This window comes from Leptonychotes weddellii, chromosome 5 (genome assembly GCF_054177405.1).
Source record: "Leptonychotes weddellii isolate Sample4059 chromosome 5, ASM5417740v2, whole genome shotgun sequence".
NCBI lineage: Eukaryota > Metazoa > Chordata > Mammalia > Carnivora > Phocidae > Leptonychotes > Leptonychotes weddellii.
The window spans coordinates 133,806,981-133,817,943 of record NC_138373.1 but is presented as its reverse complement, the minus strand read 5'-3'; the positions used below and the strand labels follow the sequence as shown (position 1 = coordinate 133,817,943).

Here is a 10,963-nt window from a genome sequence, read left to right as displayed (position 1 = left end):
TTTTTTTTAAATAAATTTTTACTCCTGATAGCTTACTTAAGTTTCTAAGTCTGTATCTATCTTTCCACAAAGTCTGATCTCTTCACTACTATCTTACTCCAGGACCGACTGACTTTTCAAAGATCACCAGCTAGTGTGGGACAAACAGAATCTGGCATCAGAATGGTTTTGACAAAGGAAACAGGCAAGTTGCGGTGAGCCTGAGAGCTGTGACAAATGCAGGGCTGGATTCAGAATGAGGTAGTGGAAGGGTCATAATGTTCCCCATCATCCTCGCTGGTCTCAGGTCATGGAGGGAATGCAGTAGGCAGGCTGAGGGGGCACCTCAGTCATTTGAACATGAATACTGATGAAACCTCCAAAATCTATTGCCACAAACAACCTGACTCATTTGCCAGGGTAGAGAGCTGGTACCTCAGCCAGTGGTCTGAAGTGTGGATGTGGGTGTGTATGTGCATGTTAAGTGTGTGACAGGCAAGGAAAGAAACTACTGCTTAGTTATCTTTGTTTGTTTGTTTGTTTGTTTTGCCTTTTAGAAACCATTGCCTACTTAGTATCTCAGCTCTCTACTGATAATAGCATTGCCTATAAAATATTTTAAACTGATTCAATTAACTACCTTGTTTTAGCTCTATCTTGTCCATTCTCTTCTCAATGGATAAATATTTCAAGATTTTGTTCTTCTGTTTACTCATTAGGTGACTTTTAGTAAATTATTTAGACTTTCTGAGTCTCCATTTCTACCTCTGAAAATGTGGTAATAATACATGGATTTTAAAACATAAAACTTAAAGTAAAAAAATGTGAAAATTCTGAGAATACAGCATGGGATAAAATACACTATAAAGAGTAATTTTATTTCTTTCTAATGAACTCAAGAAGTATGCTTTAAAATTTGCAGCATCCAATTATTGGTCTCACAGAACTGGTTTTATAAAAAAAGAAAGTATATGTTGATAGTATCAACTTCACAGTGAGCTAAATATAACTTAATGCATTTAAACTCTATTACAGATGCTGTAACACATTTACTGCTTCATAAAGAAAAATCCTAGGAATAGATAGTTGGAATTTTTCAAACAAATCTCACATTATAGAATTTGACACATTCTAAGCTAATGCTCAGAATTGTTTAAATATCTTCTTACAATGAACCACTTAATTATGTCTCTTTTTTTTCTGATTTCTTTTAAGTTTATTCACATTCTCTGTTACAAAACTGCGGCCTTTCCATAATTTTCTTAAAATAATAATAATGAGATGTATGTATAGGATGTTATGCTATGAATCACTTTACAATTCTATGAGTTACTTTCAAGAAGATTATCTTCTGTTTTTTTAACAGTTCCATAACTAAAAAAGAAAAAAAAAGGCATTTATTCTAATATTAATTTTTCAGGCAAATGTATTAGTTGTCAGGAACATTAACTTTCCACAGGTCTTATAGCTAAAAGTGACATATTTAAGTTAGTTTAAAAGGGAAAATCTTACAATGTGGCAATTTATGTTAAAATATCTGATTCTAAGAATTCCTGTAAACACAAGGAAAATTTTGGAGGAAAAATAAATCCTATAAATACAGCTGATATAATCACAAAATGAAATAGACAAGAATTGAGTGTATGGCTCGTTTGTAAAAAGCATGTATCAGGAACTGACAATTAAAGATATATCAAACCAGGCCTTTGGGAGATTGCAACTTTGCATAACTTCTAGTTTTGGAAAAAAAAATATTGCTAGCATGCAACAAGAGAGTGAAAGATTACTGCCTTGTGATATTTTTAGTGTGCAATTTTTTCATGTTCTTTTATGTTTTTTGGCATTAAGCTATAGAATACCATCCCCAAGTAAGGTTTTGGATGAATTCCTAAATTAAATCCACAAAATAAGAAACAGGCAGGACATTGCTGATTGATTCCAGATCTGAATAGCATAAAATGAATCCCTTTCACATAAGAAATAAACTGGAAATGTTGATATTTACCTTTTCTGTCAGAGTGTTAATGAAGCATATTTTCACATTTTGGAAACTAACATAAGTTACCTCCCTGGCCCCAAATTAAGGTAGTCCAAGTAAATCAATATAAAGTTCAAGAGTCATGGGCAAGAAAAGGTTCAATTCCTCTGAAGACTTATTTGCATTTTCCTGAAATTATTTGTCTGTTTACGATTTAGGAGACCTTTAGATGAACCTGAGAGTTGATTGAGAGAACAGCACCTAATTGTTGCAACAGCTACAGAGAGAGAGAGCTTTGCAAGAGGAATGCCCTCCCCCCCAGTAGATGTCTTCATTTGCAGCAGGACTCAATTCTTAGTTAAAAGCTATGGTATTTGGGTAAGTTAAGCATGAATCTCTCTCCCATTCCATAGGGAATGAGCGGGGCAGTCTTTGCTCCCCACGTCCACCTGCACTTCGTTAGCGAGCAGAATGCTCACATGCCACCCCACAAGATCCCCACAATGACATAACTCCATGCAGAGACTGGCGTGACTGGGTTGGGTTTTCCCCCCTTCAGCTCTTGTATCACTAAGAACCTGGCAGCCAGTTCCGTCCTGACAGAGTTCACAGCATATATTGGTGGATTCTTGTCCATAGTGCATCTGCTTTAAGAATTAACGAAAGCAGTGTCAAGACAGTAAGGTAAGTGCTGTTTTAACTATAGCACTGGGGATGCTGACGGTTTGGGACAGTGTTTATTGTAACAGGAACAAAAAATTCCAGAGCAACTTTGCCAATTGCTATTCAACAGCAAATCCACAGTTTTGAGCATTTACTTTCACATTGTGCTCAATGTGCTTTCCATGATTTATGGATTTGAGATAAATTTTATAAAGTATATGCTACATTGCTTGGCAAAGGAAGCTATACAAAGTTTCAGAAATCGGAATGAGAAAATATTTAAAGTAGACATAGTAAAAAACGTGGCAATTAAAATGTTTGTTATTTTATGCTAATTAGTTATATATGTTAGTGTTGTTAGAACCTAATTTTGGAACAAGGAAAGGCCATTTCCATTAGTATTCAAAATATTTTGCAATAAATATATTGTTATAATTTGTTACAACTTACAATAAACATGTTATTATAAAACTTGAGCTAAAGAACTTAGACATTTATGAATTATTTATTTCTATTTTGTTAATTTTATCGATTTGTTTTTTGGATGTATGTGTTGAAAAAACATGTTTCAGAGAAATTCTGGGGAAGACGATTTATTTTTTGAGAAAAGCATTTCCTCCATAGCCACAGGTATTTGGAAAAAAACTGGGAAAAAGCAAAGTGCACTTTTGCTTCATAGTGGATTCATTATATGGTCACAAACTCTCTTTGAATTCAGAGTCCTTGTTTTTCCTCTGCCAAAAAGTATGGAAGCATTTTTTCATTACTATTCAGTACTCATATTATAGTGACCATGACTATTTTAGTGTATACTAAATTTAAAATAAGATGGAAGGTTTTTAATGAAGCCAGACAAGTCTTTATAACATTAACATATTATAACTTATAAAGAATCCTGTAATTACATTTACACTATGTAATTGTTCTCATGGCCAACTCCTGTCAACTAAATTAAATGACGCCATCGTAATCTTTGGGAATAATTTGCCAAGAATCTGGCTACATGTTACATTATGTCAGCTATCAGAGTGATTCTAACAACTTTTTTCAGGGTTTCATCTGCTAAAATAAAGTGCCTTATAATTTCAAGTTGAAACAAAGAAAAGATGTCTCAGTTTCTGATACTAAAAAATCCTACTTACCCCAAACTACCTAGATACAAAAGCTTGTACCATATTTCTCACAGGAAGATATATTATTTAATGGTATCTAGTGGAATGTGGATCCTGCCTCACATTATGATTGCCCTCCTGGAGTTACCCCCCAGCCATAACTCTCCACTCTACAAAAGTCCAACTCTTTACCTAAATTGCTAACCCTGTACTTTCCCAAGCAATTGAAATGTACTTTATTGAGCCTCACCTTAGAAACATGTTCATATGAGAAAATCACTGTTACAGCTCATTTTTAATTTATATTCTCAATTTTGTCCTTTTCTACATGGCTCCTAATGCCACCGTTAAATACAGACTTTCCTCAGTTCCACCTCTTTCCCACTTCCATGCTGTGAGGGCACTAAAATCCAGATAAGTGAGCCATGTCTTCTTAAATTTTGGCATGAAGAAAATAGAGAACTTGTGAGTTACTGAGAAAGGAAAACTTTAATTCAGAACTTGAAAATAATATATTTTCTCTACCAGCTGGATCTCTTTATAGGTTTAACATTTTTTTAGAATTTGTGACATTTCCCTGATTAAGAAAAAGTAGTTTCTAAAACTAATGTACTAAATATTAACTTTGGAACACAGTTGTGTAGTGTGCCTAAACGCACGGAATGTTAAAGAAAAGTCAAAATAACAGGCACACACACACCCACCAAGAATTCTGTTCCTCCTCCTCAGAACCAACAATACCCAGACATTTTTAAAGGAATGTACCCCTTCTCACACACACATACATAAGAACAGCTTTCCTCCAGGCAAAACCATAGATTGCCCGTGTTTCCGGTAAGGGTCTTCTTAATGAGACATTTTAATGAGGGTGAATGGTAGGGTACAGGATACAGTTTACAACTGTCTTTTCATTTTCATTTTTCTGGTTTTGAAGGATGTTCTGAATCAGTGTACTAACATGGTGGCCAGTGGGCACCACCCAGAAACCTATTGCAGGAAGGCATTTAATTAAGGAATGACCTAGAGAGATTGAATGGACAATTGGGCCTAGCTCGCCCAGAAGGGGGCGCATGTGTATGCAATCTAACTTGAGCCCTGTTCACCACACTAGAAGTTGTATGTACATCCTTCCCGTGATACCGAAACAAAATTTAAAAAGACATCATTAGATGCTCTAAAAAAGCACTATGAAGTTATAAAGTAATAAAATAATTTATTACTATAAAGTAATAAATTAAATGCATTTGCTAATTGATTTAACATTGCCAAGCCAATATCCTTTTCCTGAAAGTATAATATTATATAATAATGTATTTCCACTTTATTTAGGATTCAAAACATTTGCCAAAAATGAACCTCGGCGTGGTTACTCTCCTCTTGGCAATAGTCGGTGGTGCCAGTGGCCAGTACTATGATTACGATTTTGCTCTATCGATTTATGGGCTATCATCCCCAAACTGTGCCCCAGAATGTAACTGCCCTGAAAGCTACCCATCAGCCATGTACTGTGATGAGCTGAAATTGAAAAGTGTGCCAATGGTGCCTCCTGGAATCAAGTATCTTTACCTTAGGAATAACCAGATCGACCATATTGATGAAAAGGCCTTTGAAAACGTAACTGATCTGCAGTGGCTCATTCTGGATCATAACCTTCTAGAAAATTCCAAGATAAAAGGAAGAATTTTCTCTAAACTAAAACAACTGAAGAAGCTGCATATAAATTACAACAACCTGACGGAGTCTGTGAGCCCGCTTCCCAAATCTCTGGTGGACCTGCAGCTTACAAACAACAAGATCCAGAAGCTTGGCTCCTTCGATGGACTGGTAAACCTGACTTTTGTTCACCTTCAACACAATCAACTGAAAGAGGATACTGTTTCAGCTGCTTTTAAAGGTCTTAAGTCCCTCGAGTACCTTGACTTGAGCTACAATCAAATGGCCAAACTGCCTTCTGGTCTCCCAGCATCTCTTCTGACTCTCTACTTGGACAACAATAAGATCAGCAACATCCCTGATGAGTATTTCAAGCGTTTTAATGGACTGCAGTATCTGCGTTTATCTCATAATGAACTGGCTGATAGCGGAGTACCTGGAAATTCTTTTAATGTATCATCCCTGCTTGAACTGGATCTCTCTTATAATAAGCTGAAAAACATACCGACTGTCAATGAGAACCTTGAAAACTATTACCTGGAGGTCAATGAACTCGAAAGTAAGTAGAAAGCTGTGCTTGTCTTTCACTGATGTTTCCTCAAGTTTTTAAATGCCGAAGCTGCGTAGCATAAATATTATCTCTGGCTCCATTAAAAAAAAAATGAAGGAAAATGCTAAGAAAATATCCCTCTAATTCAAATATAGAAGAATTCTAGCTCAGTTATTTATCCAATGTCTGGCCTCTCTTTGGAGTGTCCAGATAAGAAACCATTAAGCTCATAGAACATGAATTTCTTCAAATTTAATATTTTGGGCTAATTTATCCTGCTGTGTTATCTCTCAATATTTATTTGTTATTATTTGGCTCTGTCATGATTTAGATTTGTGCCCTACATTTATTTCTTGGCAAGGTCTAGCTGAGGGAGGAATAAACAAGTCCAGGAGAGGGCTAGCTAGCAGAGGTTTTCAAATATCCCTCCTGGTTATCTCCAGAGCAGCTCACGTATCCTCATGGTCTCCTCTGACATCGTTACTTGGGACTCAACATATTACCCTGCTATCACTAATAGTCATCTACCTCTGTCATCTGTATTACAGTGTGTGTGTCTTTACAGCGTTCCTATGAAGATGGACAGGAAGATTAAGGAGGGAAGAAGGAATATGATGAGGGTTTGGAGTTTATTTTAATGGTATTAAAATTCCCCCTTTTTTATACACAACACTTCCCTCATTTGATTTTTCCACAGTTTCTCCTTCCTTTCTCCTGCTGCCATAGTTTTTTTTTTTTTTTTTTTTTATCTTCTGGGAGGGGTTTTGACCTGATCCACTTTGGGCTATTTATATAGTCTTCTGGACTTCTGGGAAATTTTTCAATTTAAGCCATACAGATTCAGGTGGGAAACCGAAATTCACCATTTTCCACCTTATTCTTTAACAAAGGGTGGCAGAAGAGAAAACCTATGGTTCATGGACAAAGTTATTTAAATAAGAAGTCAGGTGGGAAACGCTGATTTACTCATAAAACAATTATATCTGCAAAGTAATCTATTGAACTTGAACATCTTTATACCATGAAAGTTGGTTCTTTTGTCATATTGGATAAGGATATTGACATTTCTATCCAAAAGATTACAGAGTGACTTTTTAGTATGATACTTTGTAATTCTGCAACAATTTTGTCTAACTCCTGGTAGGGTTGGCGTGTTCTCAAGAAGGAGACCATGATTGCCAGCTCTGAAATGCCATATATCCTTTCTTGTGTCTGGAAAGCTTGCTTGTCATACAATACAGAGTAAAGCTATCATAGCTGAACCCTTACAGCCATTTCCAGTGGGAAATTCACTATGTGACAATATATGGCCCCACATTATAAACATTTGTGGTTAGGAGGAAGGATAACTCAGACCACCCAAAATGCTAATGGCATTTAAGATGTTGAAGGGCTGAAGAAACCTGTTAGATTTAGTTAGTGGAGGTTAACCACATGAGTGGGACTACCTCATACTCTGAGAAAAGAAAGGGGAGAGAGACAGATGCAGGAACATCAGAAGGTATAAAGACCAGTAGGAATACAAGATGGAAGAGGTGATATATGAGATGGGAAAGGTGGTCTATGGAAGACATGCCAATGGTCACTCAGTGCCAAGCTGAGCTTGAAACCACACTGCCCATCACATATGATCATTTGAAAATGAGTAGTTAGTTACTTTTATTCCTTCCTTATCCTTGATATTTAGATATATACCTTTCAGATATTCTTGTTGTTTGACTTTGCATGTATGTCTTCAATTTATTTTGCTACATAAAAATTATGTATACCAATCATCCACATTCTTTTAAGATAAAAAAAAGCCCCTTTATAGTTCTCTAATATTAGAAAATGTATAGCCAAAGAGTATTTATCATATTTATTTTTATTTTTTTTTTAAGATTTTATTTATTTATTTGAGAGAGAGAGAATGAGAGACAGAGAGCACGAAAGGGAAGAGGGTCAGAGGGAGAAGCAGACCCCCAGCTGAGCAGGGAGCCCGATGTGGGACTCGATCCCGGGACTCCAGGATCATGGCCTGAGCCGAAGGCAGTTGCTTAACCAACTGAGCCACCCAGGCGCCCCTATTTATCATATTTTAAACTTTCAACTTTAAGCATTAGCCTAGTCACAGGTTTTCCTAATGTAAAGTAATTTGGAAAAGAGGACAAAATTAAAATGGCATCAATAGCCACTCAGCACATATTAGGTGTTAGCACTGTGCGGGAAGTGACTTACATATCTTAATTACTTCAATCTTCATGTAACACAGTGTTATAGATATGTTATATCTAATAAGATCAGATAAATGTTCCAAAGTCACCCTGATGATAAATGGCAGAGATAGAAAACTAATATAGGTCTAAATCCATGTTTTGTCCCTTGGGCCATGCTTTCTGGGAGATAGGCACCACAAGATCCCTGAAATTTGATTGATGAGTTATTTAAAGACAGCATCTTAGAGGAAAAGAGAACAGTGTGTTAGGCTCCACTGAAGTCATTGTTAACTAGAATTTGAGAATGAAAGAAAATAATACTAGAGGGGACCAGAGAAGATTAATCAGAACTAGACATGAGCAGACATAGTTTCTATGTACACACATAGAACATGCACTCTAAGAACAGCTTTCGTTTCTATTCAAAACTAAATGGTCTTTTCATTTGTGGCAGCTTTTTCTTCCCACAGAAGAAAATGACATGAGCTCTAATCATGGACATTCCATGATTTGGTTTGTGCTTTGGAGTTTTGAATTATTATCAAATAGTGTGTTTGTTGGAAGACTCTTCAGAGGTCATCTAGTTGACTCTTCAGAGGTCATCTATTTAACCCTTCTGATTTTAAGATGCAAAAACCCAAGATGCTTATATTGGTGAGGTTACTCATATAATAGCACCAATCTTAGATTTCTTTGAGCTAGACAAAATATTTCAAAAGAGTGCTTGGATAATATGACACATTAATTGAATGTTTTTCTAAAATCAAGTATTTCTAAATGCAGAACTTATAATTCATAAGTTCTATTGTTTCAAAAATTCCACTGAATGTCCGGATCTACCATAAGCATTATTTACTAAATATTGCTGTGTCATTTGGTAGCCTGAAACACTCTTTTAGCAGTTCCAAATTCAGAGGTACATCAAATAAGTGGGAAGGAATCTTAATAGATATTATTATGAATTTGAGCATTTTTTAAGTAATCGTTTCAAGCCCATGTACTAAAAAAAGTAATTAACATTTCTATTCTTTAATTTGCAGAGTTTGAAGTAAAAAGCTTCTGTAAGATCCTGGGACCATTATCCTACTCCAAGATCAAGCATTTGCGTCTGGATGGCAACCATCTTACTCAGACCAGTCTGCCACCTGATATGTACGAATGCCTACGTGTAGCAAATGAAATCACCGTTAATTAATATCTACTAATTCCAATTCTACTGAGGTGTACCCTGGAGCAACATTTTATGGTTATGTTTTTTGTGTGTGTCTGTTTTCATAGTATTCATTTTTTGTCACTGTTTATTACTTCCATGAATTTTAAATTCCAAGGGAAATGTTTTGTAAACATTTTACTACTTTTTTTAAAAGAAAAGATGAAAGGCAGGCCTATTTCATCACAAGCACAGACATAGACACACACAGAGACAACAAACTTAATGCTTTATTTGTAAATTTAGTGTTTTTTACATCTCTACTGTCAAATGATGTGCAAAGTCTTCTACGCGTTGAATGGAAGTCAGCCGAGCATTATAATTCCTGAATCTTAACTTAATGTGCCAAAAACCATGGGTCACATACATATGGATGTTCACTGTCTTGAATCAAATGGTCTCAAATTTCAATGTTCAGATTTGTTTAGCCAAAAAATAGGTGGTAAATCTTGAGACCAATGATTTTGCAAAATACTAGACCAAATTCACGAAGCCACATACACTTAGAGCAATATTTTTAGCATTAAGAATTTATATAGTTACCAGTGAAACTTTTCTTTTCTAGAATTATTTTTCACTCTAAATCACGTGTATGTTCCTTTTTAATCATTTGCATGTTATGTTTAACAAGCTAATAGCAAAATAAAACATAGCAAATGGCACCACTGTGTTTTTTTATGAAGTTCATATCTCTCATATATAAAATAATAGATTAGAATTTTAAAAATATCTTTAGCCTGCAGTATTTTACTTACATTAAATAGAATTTCCCACTAATAGTCTGCCTCTAGCATCCATTTGGAAACAGCTTTAAAATACATCTTAAAATATATACTTAAAAGTGTGTAGATCCCAATTTTGTCTCATGTTGGGGGAAGGGATTCCGCCCCCCACCCCCCCAGCCAGGCAATCTTCTAGACACCAACTGGGTGGCCTACAATTCAACTCAATTCTGACTCTATCTCTAGGTAGATTGGGTCAGATTTCACAAGGCAGGGGTTCAGTCCATAAGACTCCCTGCACCCTTGTGCTTCAGATGCCAATGAAAAGTCCAAGTTGTTGCCTGGACTTCTGACCAACTGGCTATAAATCAAAGGTTCCTATGACCCCTCCTTGCGCATAATTAATTTGCTAGAGAAGCTCACAGAACCCAGGAATGCTGTTTACTCACTAGATTACCAGTTTATTATACAGGGGTATGACTCAGGAACGGCCAAATGGAGGAGGCGCACAGGGCAGGGTATGTGGAAAGGGCACAGGGCTTCCATGCCCTCTCCAGGTGCACCACTCTCCCCAAATTCACCAGTCCAGAAGTTCTCTGGACCCCATCATTTTGGGATTTTATGGAGGCTTTGTTACACAGACAAGATTGATTAAATCATTGGCCACTGGCAATTGAACTCAATTTCCAGCCCCTCTCCCCTCCCTGGAGGTGTGAGGGGGCACTGAAAATTCCAAGCCTCTAATCACATGGTTGGTTCTCCTCCCAACCAGTCCCCATCCTCAGGATACCAAAGCGCTTTCCAACAGTCACCTTATTATCATAACAAAAGACAACTTTATTGTTCTTATCAAATGACATACCAAATATTTTAGGAGCTGTGAGCCAAGAACCATGGACAA

The 10,963-nt window shown here is 36.3% G+C and overlaps 1 protein-coding gene across 1 annotated transcript; it reads left to right on the top strand.

The window, feature by feature from the left end:
- Positions 1 to 2,369: 2,369 nt before the first annotated feature.
- LUM (lumican) lies at positions 2,370 to 10,002 on the top strand. The gene is made up of 3 exons (XM_081822190.1): positions 2,370 to 2,641; positions 5,062 to 5,944; positions 9,171 to 10,002. Exons 2-3 carry the CDS (start codon positions 5,083 to 5,085, stop codon positions 9,323 to 9,325), a joined length of 1,017 nt encoding a protein of 338 aa, XP_081678316.1. The 5' UTR covers positions 2,370 to 2,641; positions 5,062 to 5,082; the 3' UTR covers positions 9,326 to 10,002.
- The last annotated feature ends 961 nt before the right edge of the window (positions 10,003 to 10,963 follow it).